The 17,240-nt window shown below is 40.2% G+C and overlaps 1 protein-coding gene across 5 annotated transcripts in view; it reads right to left on the bottom strand.

Annotated features, from left to right (window-relative positions):
- Positions 1-2,567: 2,567 nt before the first annotated feature.
- Positions 2,568-17,240, bottom strand: part of PAG1 (phosphoprotein membrane anchor with glycosphingolipid microdomains 1) — a 175,965-nt gene continuing 161,292 nt past the window's right edge. For all 5 annotated transcript variants that reach the window (XM_074944190.1, XM_074944192.1, XM_074944191.1 and 2 more), the window contains 2 exons: positions 15,652-15,711; positions 2,568-13,533 (listed from right to left, as the gene is read on the bottom strand). In XM_074944190.1, coding sequence (XP_074800291.1) covers positions 13,180-13,533; positions 15,652-15,711 — 414 coding nt within the window. In that variant the 3' untranslated portion in view covers positions 2,568-13,179. The remainder of the gene's footprint in view (positions 13,534-15,651; positions 15,712-17,240) is intronic.

The following is a 17,240-nucleotide window of genomic DNA, read 5'->3' as shown; positions in this document are numbered from 1 at the left end:
TACCAGTTTTGTTCCGCTGACAGTCTATATTCATTATCGTAGTTCCTATGAAATATACAAGAGGCTCACCTGAGTTTATGCAGATTTATGACACTGCAACAGAGCTTTATGAAGTAGCCTCCTCATTAATAGTTATAAGAGAGAATGTTAACCATCAAAATGACAGGGCTTGTGAGCGGGGTGGGGGGGGCAATACATAGAAGAAAGGGAATCTTTTCCAGTAGAGTCAACTTTCACTGACTTAATGAGCGTGAGGGGAAAAATCAATTCTCCCCCATTTAAAGGGCATACAGAATGACTGCTCCAACCTCAGGCCAATTGCTTCTCATGCAAAAGAGATGCAGCTCTGTGTTTATTTAACAATAGCAGCTTCTTACTGCTTTTCACCTCCCTTAGCACGGCAGACCCGAATGCAATTATCAGCGAGGTGCTGTGGCATTTCATTCATTGCCTGAATAGTTCTTGGAGCTCTTCAGACGTAAGGCATTCTACCCATTGTTTATTATTCCTCTCTGATGCAACTATGGATTTCAAGGGAATTATATCAGATAATCTGCCCCGTTGCTGGTGAAGGTGTCACCATAACCAGCAGTTTTTCTTCACTCACTCCCCGTCAGCGGCAATAAAAATGTACAATTAATTATTTTTTTCATAATACAAACAAGGCCAGAGGGTTCATTAGCACATAGCTTGCATTTCAGCAAATGTCTGTCTTTCTGCGTAGCCATTACCAGTGCTTAACAAAACAGACAGGCCTCATCAGGGAAAACATTGCCTCTTCCCCCAAAAGAAGTGACATCTTCTCTATTTGGAAAAAAAAAAAAATCCAGGCTGTTCCTCCATATTAAAGGGAGCAGGGCTTCACCCTGTCATAGGACTCTATGCATTTAGTGGTGTGTCACAGTTGCATTACCACTGAGGTAACAAGCCTTGTTCAAAACAGTTTCCCATTTAAACTGCACAGTGGAGAAAAGGCCTCTAGCCTCACCTCCCCCATCCCTGACAACTGTTGTAACATCACCTTGCCTGCGATTTGCTTTGATTGTGCGCATGCATATAAAACACCTACCAGCTTCCGACCATATAGCTGGTCTTGTGTGGGCACTAGCCCCTCTGCAATGAGCCGGGGTGCATGGAGTGGGGAAGCAACTAGGACAGGGGCAGGCAAACCTTTGGGCCTGAGGGCCACATCGGATTTCGGAAATTGTATGGACGGCCGGTTAGGGGAGGCTGTGCCCCCGCCCCCTATCCGTCCCCCCTTGCTTGTCACCCCCTGATGGCCCTCCCGGGACACCGGCTCCCCCCACTCCCTGACTGCCCCCAGAACCCCTGCCCCTGATTACCCCCCACTACCCCATCCAACCCCCCTTCCTTCATGACTGCCCCCCGGGACCCCTGCCCCCATTCAAACCCCACTTCCCCATTCCCTGCCTTCTGACCGCCCCAACCCCATCCACACCCCAGCCTCCTGACCACCACCCCAAACTCCCCTGCCCTCTATCCAGCTCCCCTGCCCCCTTACCGCGCAGCACAGAGCACTGGTGGCTGGCGGCGCTACAGCCGCGTTGCCCGGCCACCCGGAGCGTTGTGCCAGTGTAGTGTAGTAAATTGCTCTCCATAACTGCTACCAGTAGCACATTCCTACGCGGAGCAGTTTAATACACTACACTGGCAGCATGGCGCGCTGAGGCTGCGGGGAAGGGGGAACAGCGGGAGAGCGGCTGGGGGGCTAGCCTCCCGGGCCAGGAGCTCAGGGACTGGGCAGGAGGGTCCTGTGGGCCATAGTTTGCCCACCTCTGAACTAGGAAGAAAAGAGCAAAACAAGAACAAACCTAAACCATCACACGGCGAACACAGAAGGCTGGGAATTTTGCCATTTAGGGCATGCTCAGTGTTGTCTTTAACACTGCATTTAGACACCATGGTGATAGTCCATATAAGGTGCCTAATAGGGAAGACTAGAAAAATCTGTTTATTAAAATCTCTGATGACACGCACAGGCTTTCATATAACAGAATACATTACATCCAAAATTAAAATCCTCTCCCCACACACACAGCGCTTGATTCTTGCCTTTGTTTAGTCTGGAGAAGACTGAGGGGGGGACACGTTAACAGTTTTCAAGTAAGTAAAGGGTTGTTACAAGGAAAAGTTGTTCTTGTTAACCTCTGAGGCTAGGACAGGAAGAAATGGGCTTAATTGAAGCAAGGGAAATTTAGATTAGACATTTGTGAAAATTTCCTGTCAGGGTAGTTAAGCACTGGATCAAAATTGCCTAGGGAAGTTGTGAAATCTTTGTCACTGTCTAACCTGCTCTTAAAAACCTCCAAACACCTGTCAGGAACAGTCTAGATAATACTTAGTCCTGCCTTGCGCGCAGGGGACTGGACTAGATGACCTCTCGAGGTCCCTTCCAGTCCTACACTTCTATGATTCTGCAAGTGGAAAGTCACAAACTGCTCAGCGAGGTGGAATGCTGGTGTTCCATGATCAAAAGCTTCATTCAGATAGTTGGGCATGTCTAACTGTATTAAGACAATGATGTCCATGGTTTTTAAGTTATAACAATGCCTCATGATTAGCCATGGAAACAGTCTGGGTGGTTATGGGTTGTTTTATTTTTAAATGCAACATATAGACATACAATAGACTAAACATTTGATTAGCAAAAATATTTTGATGAGTCTGTCTGATCAAATGCTACAAATATCTATACAGGCCGGTTCCTAGAGCTCAGGTGAGCAGTTCTGCGTCTCCAAGATGAATTCACGAGACTACTTATGTACAGGATAAGGTCTGTATGCTGGAAGGTAGCAGTTCCTCATCAGGTACCTTTAAGGCTGGAATAGTAAATACCGGATTGTGGAAACTCATTTCTGTTTTTGAATATATTAAAATTAATCCCTTTATCTTAACATTGGAAATAACCTTCCCCTCCAGTCTTTCCCTTCTAAAGTGAGTCTTGGCTAGCTACCTTGCATGATTTGTACTCTAACTCTGAAATGTGAAAATACATGTAAAATAAATACAAAATTATTGGCAGCAAAATCAGACACTTACTTAACATGTTATTGATTTTTGCTGAGTTTCTCAAAGCCAGACTACATGCTATGAGTACAAGTATGACGATAACACTTCAAAATATTTTGAAGTCTACCATTAAAATGTTTTCCTTATGCATTCCTTATGCAAATTCTAAGCATCTATGAACAGTGAAAGTTACAAGTTTTCAGAACTAAAACAAACCCCAAAACAAACAACAAAAAATGTATTTTGACGCAACTAGAGCTTTGCAATGTTACCCTGGGTACACATTTTAGCAAATAAAATAGAATTTTACAGCATCATCAGAATATGGTGCACAAACTTGGTAATCGTTGCTCTTCAAAAATGCTGAAAAACTGCACGTTAAAAAGTTTAACAGCCAAATTCCAATACCACCAATTTCAGTGAAATCAGGTTATCATTTGTGTCTGCAGTGGGACTGCTTGCAATGCATGGAAGTACACACATACCAACTCTCTACAAGATCAGCCTGTGGCACAAGGTGTTACTCAACATGAGTAAGAGTGTCAGAGTCTCCCTTTAAATAATCAGATTGAATGGCCAGCCCAAAATATTTCTGGTTGAAATTAATATCAAAAGACTCCATCAAACAATGAGGATTTCAGAGGCTTCAGGAGCAGGATGCAAAAAGAATGTGGAAATATTTGTTAAAAAAAAGAAAAAAAAGACACTTTCAAAAAGTGACAAAACTGATTTATTGTAGTTATTAGTTTTGATTAAATTTTTATAGATTTTCAATTGACTGAATTTCCCTAAGATTTTTAAAATTTAGTGTGTTTCATTTCATTTCAATGTGAAACATTTCTCAGTTTGACATTGTTTACATGGATCATCAATATATTCAAAAGCGATATGCAAATATCACATGAATCACAAATATGGCAGAGCCAATTTTAAAAGCTTTTCAGAGAGTACAGTACAGTATATGAAGATTTTACCAGCATACAAACAAATAAGGATTAGGGCACTGCTGTACATAATTAAAACCTATATTTTAAATTATTGACCTGTGTTCTTACTTTTACATAACTTGCCTCATACTTAAGTTACATCAGGGCAAAAAAGTTTATTTACACACAACTTGTCTATATTTACAGTAAATAACCATAATTACCTACTGTGCTTTCAGCAGCCAAAAGCTAAATTGGCTAGAAACATCAAACGAACATTCTTAGAATAATGGTAGAGCTAGATGACACCAGATCATACATATTACCACCAAAAAAAAACAACCAACCACTCCCCCCCCCCCACATTGAAAGGAATTTCATGTCATTTATCAATTTACAAAACCATAACTTAGAATTTTGGATCTGAATTACTTTCATAATGGTACAACCCCTGAAATTACAGCCAAGCTACAGTTTATGGAACATAATTTCTGAAAACTAATCTACTTTACTGCTGGCTGGTTCTGTGAATAAAACTATACGGATTGCAAAGGTAGCAAGCCAAATCACCAACCATATTGCAAACAAACCTCAAATGCTGCCATTTTGGAAGTCTGCATGCACTGATTGCACTTTCTTATATTACAAGCATTCTTTTAAAGGTCTCACTATCCATGCATCTGAACTACATACCGTATATTTAACATGTTCTCTGTATCTAGTCCAAGATATCATAGTTGGATACAGCTCTAATCATCTCATTTTCAAATCAGGCTGGTTAGAGAATATTTTTGCAGTTCTGCTTCAGTGACAAAAGTCAACTATAGCCCAGAAAACACTATTTGTTCCTTAATAGACCATTACGAGGAAATCATTCTAATAAAAAATGTTTTTCCATTTTAGAACAATAGTTAAACTAAAAACAAGTGCCTATAATTACAAATATAAACCCCATATGCTTTAAGAATACGATGTCTCATACATAAATAAAGATTTTTGTGCTGAAGCCTAGCTATTCTCTATAACACCTGCTTTAAAGCAAATCCTTGAAGAATTATTACCAAGGCATACTCTTTTGTAATAGTCATTACTAACAACTTTTCCCCATACAAAAAGCTCCGTATTTCTATTTGGTGCAATGGAAGTCATGATCGATTGTAGACCAGGGTCAGAGAAATAAAGAACCTTTTATCACTTCAGTTGTAATACACAGAATACTCACAGAAACACAAATTAGCTGTTTTGTATCTAAGGGCCTGCTCCTGCAACTCTTACTTTTGCGAATAATCCTACTGAAACCAAAGAGGCCAATTCTTCTGATTTCAGTCACAGTCAATTAGTGCACTGTGCAGATCACCACCTTGGAGGCAGTGGTTAAACAGGATTTCCATCACTGCAATTGTAAAATTTGTCCACTTGAGATTTCCCATACAGTGCTGACTAATTAGAAGTTAGGTTTTCATTATTTTTGTTTATCTGGGCGCTCCAGAAAAAGCTAGCGGAGTACTGCATGGGGCAGAGGGAGGAGAGAATTCCTGGCATTGCCTCTTTTTGCATCGGGCAGCGGTTCTCCAACTGTGGGTGTCAAAACTGTCAAAACCCCATTTTAATGGGATCGCCAAGGCTGGCTTACACTTGCTGGGGCCTAGGGCCAAAGCCCAAGCCCCACTGCCTGGGGCCAAAGGCTTCAGACCTGGGCGGCGGGGCTCAGGTTACAGGCCTCCTGCCTGTGGCTGAAGCCATTGGGCTTTGGCCCCTCTCCCCCCCGCCTGGAGTGGTGAGGGTCAGGCTTTGGGATCCCCCCCCATCTGGGGTGGCGGTGCTCAGGGGAGCTCAGGCTTTGATCCCCCTCCTGAGGTCCTGGGGTAATTTTTGTTGTCAGAAGGGGGTTGCAGTGCAATGAAGTTTGAGAACCCCTGGCTTACGGAAATCTTCAGGAGCAACACTCCTGAAGAGAGATGGGGGAGCTGAATTCATCTCTTTCTAGGCATTGGGAATGTTCCCCTTGAATTGCAGTCTCTCTTGCTAGGGGAATCTTTCCTGGGAAGAATACATCTTTGTGATATGGCTGAAACATAAATGAAACTTACCTGTCATTCCTTTTCTTACTCTTCTTCCAGTTGCTACAGCATTCTACATTTCACCCCTCAGAAGAAACCATCCTTTCTGTTTTGGCAGTTTGGCTCTCAACACCCTTTTCTTTAAATTGGAGAACTGGTCTGCCTGAGGAGGATCAGCTAGCTTTCCTGCTATGAGTTAAAGCTTGTGAAGCAAACAGCCGCTTCCAGGAGCAGAGACAGGCCCTGGTGGCAATAATTAAGGGAGACACAGGTGCCAAATCAGCAGCTACTAGGAAAATTCAGTTGCCTGTGCAAAGCCAGAGCAGTAGACTGGAGCTGGTTGCTTGTAGGAAAACCCTGACGAAACGGGCTAAGTAATAGTTCCGATATAGCCTCAAGGATAAAAGCAAAATGCAAGTGTCCTCAGGTATCTGAGAGACTGCACTTGCTTGCAAGAGCCTGAAAAGTTCTTGTCCCCTTAGGTGTGTTTTTTAAAATACATTTTTATCATATTATCTGTTTATGTTTCACCAATCCTTGCTTGTCAGCTGAGCTGCTTGCTGAGGTGACAGCTACTCACCTGAGTAAGGTCTGCAGGATCTGGTCCTTAAGGCTGTGATTTTCAAAAGGACCTAAGTGACTTAGGAGCATAGGGCCCATTCTTCTAAATCAATTAGCTCCTGTTGAAAATTCCATGCTAAGTTCTCAATCTGATGCAGTGTCCACGCTCCCTGACAGCTAAGCCATATTTCAAAAAGGACTGAAGTGTTGTTAAAATGCTGATTGCTGTCAATGTGACAAAAAACATCAACAACCAAACAGCTCCATAAATGATGGATGTTACAAACCCAGCCTATAGTGAAGGCCAGAAATGAAATACTTTAAGTCTCTTTCAGGGCATTACGAAGTCAGAGCTTCAGCACTGCCAACTCCCAGTGTTAAAAAAATCATGACTTTTTTAAAAATAAAAGTTGTGTCTTGGGTTGTAGACCCTTTTGGTTACACTTTTGTCATGTTTTCAAGCTTTTCTCTGCAAGTATGAGGCATTAGAAATTTTCATTAAAAAATTGAAAAGCTGAGATTCTCAAGTAATCACAGGATTCCAGGAGCTGGAGACACTGAACCCCCCCCCCCAATACTAAATTTTATAAGATTCATATAAAACACAAGAGGTGGCAACATTATATTGTACTGAAAGGAAGTTATCCCGAATAAAATAAATAATGGAATCTTTAAAACAAAATTAACTTTAAGTACCCTCCAATCGTCTGAACAGTTTGTTATTTTTATACAAACAGGAAGAAATAACACAGCTACCCTTTCAACATAGCTGCCCTTTAAACTAGAGTCTCCTTTTATCTTTTCTATTACAAACATGTACTCATGCTTGTTAAAATTAGCCAGTGGGTTTGTAAATATACAAAACTTGTAGGAAACGACTATTAAAAGGATAAAAAGAACATAAATGAAAGCCATAAGTTTAGAAAGTAAACAGCAGGACAACAGCATGTATAGTAGATCAGCCTAATAACTCTTGTGCAGAAACAGTGATCTGTTTATATCTTTAGCTGCAGGCACTTTGTCAGCCTATCTGTGATGATTGCCAGCTTGGCAAGAGTTTGAACTGCGGCCCTCCAGAGCTAAAAGCATGAGTTGTTATAGTTTGAATTAGACAGCCAGGCACTGTAGCCGACTCATGTCCTCTGTGGATTGAGGACAGATGCATGATACACACTGACCAGTGGTTTACATATGCAAGATGTGCAGTTATGTTTTGTAAACTGATCACTGGGTCACATCAGAAACTGATCACATTAGAAATCACCATTCATGTTTGGACTAGCCCTCAAGAGAAGCGCAATGCCCAGTGCACGGGGTATGCTTTAGCACTACTGGAAAAGTGGCACTTAGGCAATAAATCTATTGCATGTTTCTACGTTGGGTCGGGGGGGGGGAACATAAGAATTATGAGCATGGGTTCTTCCATACGGACCCATTCAACGGTATATATGATGGGGCTCTCTGTTCTGCAAGGAAGGGACTTCAGATAATTATCTGAGTGTGGGAACTCCCTTGTCCCATTTATCTCTTCAGGGTTATAAATCTACCAATTTCTTTTATCACTAAAAGCTATGGCTAGTTGGAAAGGGATGCTGAAATATATCTTCCTGCCTTTCCTCAGACCGAGAGCTCCCTTCACAATGTCCTCCATCACTACCATCGTACAGAGAGACACTAGGGACCAACTTCTGCACTGGTGTCAACAGCTGCAATACTCATCCAAGTCAATAAAAGTTGATCCTCTTTCCCTCAGAACAATGTTTGGTTTGAGGTCTGTAACAGCGCAACAAACCACTGTCTGAGATGCTGAGTCATTTTTTCTGAATTCTTGTATTTTGCAAGAAGCTAAATGCCAAGTTCTTCATTTGGGCAAAGTCCAACAGCCTTACTCAGGTATGCTCCAATTGAAGTCAGTGATTCAAATCTGAATTAAATTAGAGTTTGCCTGTGTAAAGGCAAAGAAAGGACCTCAGAATTTGACTCTGATTCAATTTATGTTTCACGACTATATTTCATTAGATAGATTACAAAGTAAAATGTATATATAGAATTGGGAGTGGGAGGTAAGTCCCTGAACTGGGCCCCATTTATATATTATTCCAACCCCATAATGTACAGATCACACCTTCACGTGTCCAACTGATCCTAAGCCAAGGCACTGGCTCTGACTGGCTGATTTTAAACACTGATTGACTTGTCAGGTGTGAAGACTCCATTTTGAATCTGTGTGAGCTGACGAGAAAAAAGGAAGCATTGTTAGAGAGTTTTGCAGTTAGAATAATACCGCTAAAGCTAAGTTCTGGAAAGCACACATTGCAACAGAGAATGATGTATGTCACAGTTTTACATTTCAGCTTTGAGAAAACACATTGAAACCATTTATCCAGCATCTTAAAAAGCACCATTAAAAGGTTTAACAACAGAGAACACTCGGTATACAGAATTTTGAGCAAGAGTATCAGCAGGAGCTGTGCAGGGATCCATGGAAAAGTATACAGCCCAGAAGAATCCTTGGAAGATGGATTCCTAAAGGCACAATATGTTATGTCCTGAAGGATGCAGCAGTTGACACCTAGCCAACTGCTACTGTGGAAGATTTCAGCTTTGGGTGACCAATGAGAGTCTGAATCACAGCACCTATTTCTCTCCTGCCATTTTTTTCTAATACTATTCACCCTGCTACATATGAGAGAGTTTACAAGTGATTTTTATGCAAAAGACCATGAGCAACTATTAATCCTAGACAGATGTAGACCCAGTACACCCCCGGCCTGAAAGCTCACTGGATCACTAAAGATTTACAAAAGAAGATCAATAATTCTTCATTGCAAGGCTTTGTTGTAACATCTATCTTTCTGGAAAGACTGTGACATGGCTATTCCCATCCTGGGCCTAACCATTCTGACTTTCCAAGACTTTTAGTCTGTGTTCCTCTCTTCCTACAAATTGCACAGTCAGTTCTGACTTGTCCAAGAGGCTTCAGGAGCTGGCCACATCCTCTCTACCTCTGTACTAAATGAACACTTACAAAGTGGTATGGAAACACTGAATACTAATCAGTTGGTCATATTATGAATAGATTAGATTATTTTGGTAACTAGGTACATGGGCCTCAATAAGGATGTGATATAGATACTCTGTGGCTTTATCTTTGTGGCTGGAGGAGAGATCAGTTTTAGGCCTTGACTACACTAGAAAAGATTTGCTGGTATAACTAAATCAGCAAAAGCTCCTAGTGAAGAGACAGTTTATATCGTGAGATTCTAGTTTATACTGACAAAGAAAGTTATTTTGCTGGCATAGTTTACACCAGTTCCCTGAAAGAAATTAGTGATTCCAGGCAAAGGACTTTTTTGCTGGTATCTCCACTAGGGCTTTTGCTGATGCAGCTATGCTGATTAGGGTGTGATTTTTTTCACACTACTAACCAACATAGCTATGCCAGCGAAACTTTTAAGTGTACAGCAGGCCGTAGAAAGAAAATCATCAGATAGCAAATATTATGTTCTGGATACTGACCTCACCCCTAATATGAGACATTTGGGATGTAGTGAGCATGGAGGAATTAATGGAAAAGGAGAGAGAAGTAAGGCCAGGCAAAGCATGTCCCTCTGCCTTAAAAATACTAGTATTAATCTATTTGTGACCCTGGTTTGAAACATCTGCCGAAGGATGCTGCTGAGCTCTGGTGCTTCCCCCATCCAATATACAGCTGAAGAGGAAGTGCAGTGGAAGCATCACTGAGAGTCCAGATCTTACTCTTGGAAAGGAGTGAGAAGAGATGCCAGATTCCTTGTCAAGTGATTACATTACCCAGGTAAGAACTTGGGATGGGACCCTGGCACATTTCTCTTTAAAGGTGGATTGGACCTGGAGGCTGAATGGGAATTTTGGACTTGCCCCTGAAGAGTCCTTCATGAGGGAGGACTGTTCTGTTTGCTGGCTTCCAACAGGTGAAGAGCACTGATCCACCCCCACAAAGGAATCTCAGGGGTGTGAAGGGATATAAATGCCCCAACTAGCTACCCAGACTCTGAGCCCCTTAGGGAGTAGTCTTGGCAGATCTCCCCATCTGTGGCTCCTGAGTAGGTTTCCTTACAAATGGTATGCCTCTTGACCTTTGACCTGTGCTGCCATGATGGGGGTGGGAAGAATAGGCAAAGAAGGATCCCAGCAGGGGCCCTTGTATAGGGAGCCCCCCCCCTCCAAAATTTTTGAGGAAAGGAAATGGGAAAATAGGGGGGAAAGATTGTGGCTGCTCCCCCACAAAACTGGCTTTGAAAGGTGGAAGAGGCAGAAACAATGAACTGGAGGCAGAGAATCTGGTACAAGGATGAAAGTATTGAGAGGACTTTGAGCCAGGCCCAAGATACTTGTGGCTTAGTCCGAACTGCCTCTGCATGTGCATGAAAAGAGTCACAGCCCAAATGTCCCAGAGTGAGTGGGAGGTCAGGATCCAGAAAGTTTTCATTGCTCTGATACTGCAAGATTTCATTGAAGAGTATCACTGCTTCACAAAATAATTCTGTGTCTTGTATACTAATGAATTAATTTACTGCTTACAGCTTAAAATAATCACTTTTATAACTGTGTGTTATTAAACAAATTCATGTTTGGTATATAGTGCTTTATGAGACCAAGTATTTACTGTGCCCATAAGTTACAAAAATACCCAGTTAGATTTGATACATCCCTGGTAAAAATTACCAGTATTGCTTAATACCAATTGAAACATTATACCACTAATTGGGCCAGTCTCAGAGTATGCATATCTTTTTGCTTTTCTTTTTTAAAGCAAAAACAAACATTTTCAAACACACACTATATAATATTGCATATACGAACATGAGATGGCCCATGGATTTGAACACTATCAAATTTTGGGAGAAGGAGAAATTTAAATCTGGATTTAAATTTTGCAGCTGTGTTTGTGTGTATAAAATAACACACACACATATACCAGATGTGGTGCATTTTCCTGTGTTCTTAGTGTGATCCATTATGGTGTGTTGAAAGAAACAAAAGAACCAGCAAAACACCTATCTATTTAATCTCTCTAAGCCATATCCTTTGTTTTTATTAGTAACCATGTAACTTGAATGCTCTGGAATGATACTGATTTTAAAACTGGTTGCCAAAATGGTCAATTACCATCTCATCCCAAGAGAGTTCTTCTCCTCCCTTGCTGTTTTCTTTCCCCATTACTTTTTAGTATAGGAATGGTGAGCACCAGGGCTTTCCCTGAACATTTCTCATCCTCTTCTTTTCTCTCTTTGCCTTTTAACAAAGTGGTCTTGCACAGACTGAATGATTTTGATTTTTGTAAAAACAGCAAGGCATGTTCTACACACCTGTTTAGAAATCGGATAAAGCCTAGTAACAATTAAAGTATTCATTTATGTGCTTCTATTACAACTAATAGGTAATGTTTTTAAAACAAGGATAATTTTTTTGTTACATAAAATGGCAAGTTAATATACAATATTTTTGAACATGGAAAATTTGTTAGGAAGTAAGCATACAACTTAAAATATCAACCCCCCATGTACCACACCCAGTAAATAAATTCTCATAATAAAAAAATATGTTTTTTACATTTGGATCTGATTACATTTAAGTTGAGCAACTTAAAAGAAGCAGATTTCTTAAAGATGAGGTCAATGCTGCATTAATGTGGACCGGACATCCATTTGCACAGCCCTTCAGATGTAACACGACAGCTGCCCAAATGCTGTGTGTGTAAGTCTGAATGTGTGCGAGAGACAGAACCTAAATGTTAAGGCTATAGTTTTAAAGCAATATGCTCCCAGATAATTTTTAAAAAGGCAACAAACAACCCCTACAAATACCAGTCCTTAAATACTGACAGTCAAGTTCTAAAGCTTGACTTAAAAAAACATGGACTCTACAAAATGAATTCAAGTACTATTGATGTAAGTCACTTGTGAACTGAAGTACCTTTTGTTTAGACCATTGCAGTAATAAAACCGGAAGGGAACACATTAATATTCTGTATCCATCTCTTATCACATCTGGCTGCAAGAGCTCACAGTCCTAATATACTGAAATGCAGAGCTCCTCCTGTGTAAAGTTAAACTCATTTTTCCTGGCCCCACAAAGAAAGTCTGAGTTGAAGTATGGAGCTAAAATAATCTGAGATTTGCTCTTTGAAGAGGAGGGCTGAACTTGAAGCCAAATGATCCTTGAGAAATATTTTGAAGCTAATGACAAGAATAATATTTAAAAATGTAAAGCTGGTTTTCTTCAATGACAGTATTTTTAGGAAGTGATCACTTTGAGGTGACAAATGTGGTACTCTTTCCCAAATACTGGTTGTCTTGAAACTCTAACAATAAAGGATCCTTTAAACCCTTTTGATTTCAATTCTGAACAGATGTAATCATTCTAGTGAGGTTCACACAACCAGCAAGATAGGGCATCCTGGATGAAAAATGTTTTGCTTCTTTGTCTTTAACTTTTGTTCTGTACTTATATTTTGACTTTCTGTTGTTCAAAAGGAAAAATATTCCTGTTCTTGTTTCACATGAATCTGTTGAAAATTCCTGTTGATAATACTTGCCATAATCTTGTTGCCAGGGCAATTAAAGTCTGGTGATATCCCTAGAGTTTTGCTGCAAGTCCCCTATACTCTCATAGTCATTCTCTCCTTGGAGAACAGCTTGGCTGGTGTTAGGCACTGATAAGGTCTTGTCTTCCTCTTGGCTTACTGACTGGACCACTTCGTAGTCCGGCTCGGACTCCCCATTTGGCCTGTCCGCTGACTGAGGCACAGTGGTAATGTCTGAGGTGTTTTCCAAGTCCTTTACGCTAGCATAGAGGCCACTGCAAATAGATGGGGACCTTTGAGGTACAACTTCTTGAATACTAGTGTAAGTAGAATCCAGCACTCTGATGGCCTGCCCTGGTTTACTCACAGAAGAGTACATAGCTGAAATCTAGGGAAGAGAGAGATGGATTTAATTTTTAAGCATAGCAAAGAACTTCTGTTCCATCATCCTCAATCTGTTTTGAAGTCAGCCATGGAAAAGTATATTGCTGCTACATGCATCGATTTTTCTTTATGGAGAAAACATTATTTATTAACAACCACCATTGAACATAATCCCTTGTAGCCAAATCTGTATACAAAAGAGAGCCAGCCCTGTGGGAAAGTTGATAGAGTTACAGTAAGTTCTACCTCAAGATTCTCAATGCTCTGGCCGACTGTGGGTGTGACAAGGAGATGACGGGTTTCAGCTTCTGGAAAACAGTGTGTGTGTGGAATGTAATTTGGACCTAATTTTAGATCCTCTGATAGAATGCCTACTCTTTTACCCGTGGATAGAGGCTGCACTGTAACTATAGTAGTCACAGGTGCTATGAGGGACCAAGGATGTGAAGAGAAAATAAAAATGGAGGACAACATTTACTCAGACAAGGCAATATTAAATAAAACTAGAGCTAATGCTGGGCCTGATGCTTCAGACCCTATTCATTTGGCTTCAGTGGGATTGCTTCCTGAGCAGGGGTCACAGGATCAGTCCCTCTATGATTTAGGATTACAAGTTAAAGAGCAAACCCTTGTCAGCATGTCTTGGAGGCTGACAGGGAGAGGGAACACCCATGGTCACACTAGTCAATTCCCACTAGCAGATGACAAAATCAATGTGCCTGAAAAGCTATGAAATAATAAACCGCAAACAAGGGCATTAGTGGTTCCATAAAAAGGCACTTTCAAAGGGAATAATTAATAAAGAGAGCCAAATCTCATAAAACTCACAGAGCTGAATACAGGGGCCATGTGCTCAAACAAGCACACATAAAATGCCTGGAGTCCAGACCTGGAATCCCGAACCCCAGAATGCAGTAGACAGCACACAGCCACTGCTCTAGATATGTGGTGTAGAAGATGATGATACTCACTGCTCCACCCTATGTGTGGATTTAGCTTTGTGGTTCCACTTCTGTCTATACCCCTTCTCTGCTGGAACGCAGAGAGCCTTGCAGTGCATAAGGCAGGGGGTGGAGCTGACATATGTGGGTTTTCTGAGCCTACCACCTTTGTTAATGGAAACATAGCTCTTCTGTTACATCTTGGGTCTTTCACACGCATGCAGGGTCATTCATGATTTGGATTAAGTGAATTAAGAAACAAGAGATGTGCATTATCATAAGACAACATTGAGTGCTGCAGGTGCACCTGTGATTCACATAGGCAGTGCAAACACTTCCATTAATGTTCTGGTGTATTTTTTAATTGATTAACAGATGTATCACTTTCCAGGTGGTGATATTTCCCATCTCTTATTTCCTACAAACAATAGGAAATACAGACAAAAAGTTTTCCTACTAATATATTTCCTGAAATACCATGTTCATGCATGCATGGAGTCCCAGGACTAAATTAAAGGAACCCAAGTTCAAGGATGACTGCCTGTCTATGACTCTTTTAATATAATATATGAGATCATGTGGTGCACTGTAAAGTTTATGTTTGCTTTTTTGTTTAGACAACACATATTTGTGTATTTCATCGGGTTACTCGAGGTGACCACACTCAGCCTCTCTCTTTTTTAAAAAAAAAACTTTTCTCTTCCTTCCCTATTTGGATCCCCTTAGTTTGTTTTACTTGTATACATTTTTAGAGGATGGCTTTATATTCCAAATGGTTTTATTATGATTTAAATCTATTTTACACTGCCCCAAGCACTATGGGTGAGGGAGCACTTAAAAAAACAGGCCATATTGGGCCATTGATTTATTTTAAGCAGAACTCCTCATTGAAATCAACTGGACTATTTATGGCCTCAAATTATTTATTGGCATTAATTCTTTACAAGGCAGTAACCCCCTAGTAACAGGTATGAAAAACCAAAATGCAATGTTCTACTTTAAAACACCTCAGATTTTATGACTCTGGCTTTATAAATGGAAAAAATAATCCATAGCTTTAGTCTCCCTCCAGAGAATTTTCACCTTTCTCAGACCCCACTTAATCATGCACAACTTATGCTGATCTCAGTCTGAAAAAAATGTCTTCTGGTTAGTTATTAAATTTCATGCAAGAAACCTACATCATCTTCTGTAAGAGACGGGTCTTCCTCTCGAGACTTGTAAGACAGTGAACTAAGCCTCTGTAAGAGAAAAAAATCCTCATTAACAGTGAACATGGTGAAACCCGTAATACAGCATTCCCTTTAGAATCAATATATATTACATGGGTATTTGCTCACTCCATTCTATTTTACATCAACTAATATCCATGCTACTGCTTTTGAGATAAACAGCCCTGAGGGTAGTATAGCTTTTTAGTGCACCAGCATTGTTCTGAACCTAACTATCATAAATAAAGGTAAATACAATTCAATGGTTAAATGGACTCGGTTCTATAGGATTCCTGCAGTTAGATTTCTAGTGAAAAAAGGAGTCTTCAAAAGGTTTACAATCATGAACAATTAACACCAGGCTGTTATGAAAGGCTTACCATAACACACTATTTACATCTAAGAATTATTTCTAATTAAAAATAGTTAGTTTAAACAAATTCAAGGGAATAATATCCCTTTAAAAGAGACACTTGAGTTACTAGAGGTACCATTCTTTGTTAAAATGTCGATGGAACCTTTGCAAAATGGTTGTGGCTGTTGTCTTGATGTTGGGTTGGAGGCTTTGGCCTCACAACTGAGGAAATAAAGGTGTTACCCGTGAAGTTGGTTGAACAAAAAAACAAAGATATATTTACATAAACATTCCCTTTTTTGTTGCTACAGCAGAACCAGCAGATGCTGCTGTGCGTTGATAGTGAAAGCTAAATAGAGGAATGGGAAATTAGAATTAAAAAAACCCCTACAACAACCCCCATCTACAATGCTTAAAATATTCAATCAATTCCCATTTTCAACTGTGCTGCAGCTGTAGTTCTCAAAGACAGAGCAGGCCTGCACTCCAATGCATTATGCACGTACATGTCAAGAAACACGTGATGCTGCCAGAGCTCTACCTCAGGATGACTTTTACTCTGAATACATTTTAATTAGACAAACACCTTTTCTCTGGCACTCAGGGAACTGTATGTGTCAGCTCTCGATTAATTCTTCAAAGCGTGAACCATTTTAATCAATTCCCAGTCCCTGCAGATTCTGACATTGTATTCTCTGGATTGGGGAGCTACAGAGTAGCAAATACATTTCTTTGCATCAACGACTATGAAATAAAAAGATTTTTTGGAAGATTTTTCACACCTGACAGGAATAAAGTCATTAATACTGACAAATTTTCCCCATAAATATTAGGGTTGGTGTAAATATTCATTACAAATAATATTTATTATATATTTAGCTCTTTTTGGTTAATTATTAGCAAAGCAATCTTAATTTTCTTTTAATAACCCTGTTATTTGTAAGTATTCACTGAACAGTCTTGATGAATAATTTTCAGGCTTATGGGTTGTGTGTAAATTGTTCACTTTAATTCTAATATAGCCACCTATATTATAGGGTGTTTTTCTGCTCCCTGATTGGATGATTGAAACATGTTAAATAGGAGACTCACCAATAATAAACAGCAAGTAATGTATATCCAATACACATTTCAGACAAAATTATTCACATTAAAATTGTGAAACTTTGGAGATTTGTTAATATTTTAATAAATACTAGGGCTG

Source organism: Natator depressus, chromosome 2 (assembly GCF_965152275.1).
Source record: "Natator depressus isolate rNatDep1 chromosome 2, rNatDep2.hap1, whole genome shotgun sequence".
In the NCBI taxonomy this organism is placed as follows: domain Eukaryota; kingdom Metazoa; phylum Chordata; order Testudines; family Cheloniidae; genus Natator; species Natator depressus.
This window is presented reverse-complemented; position numbering and strand designations above follow the sequence as displayed.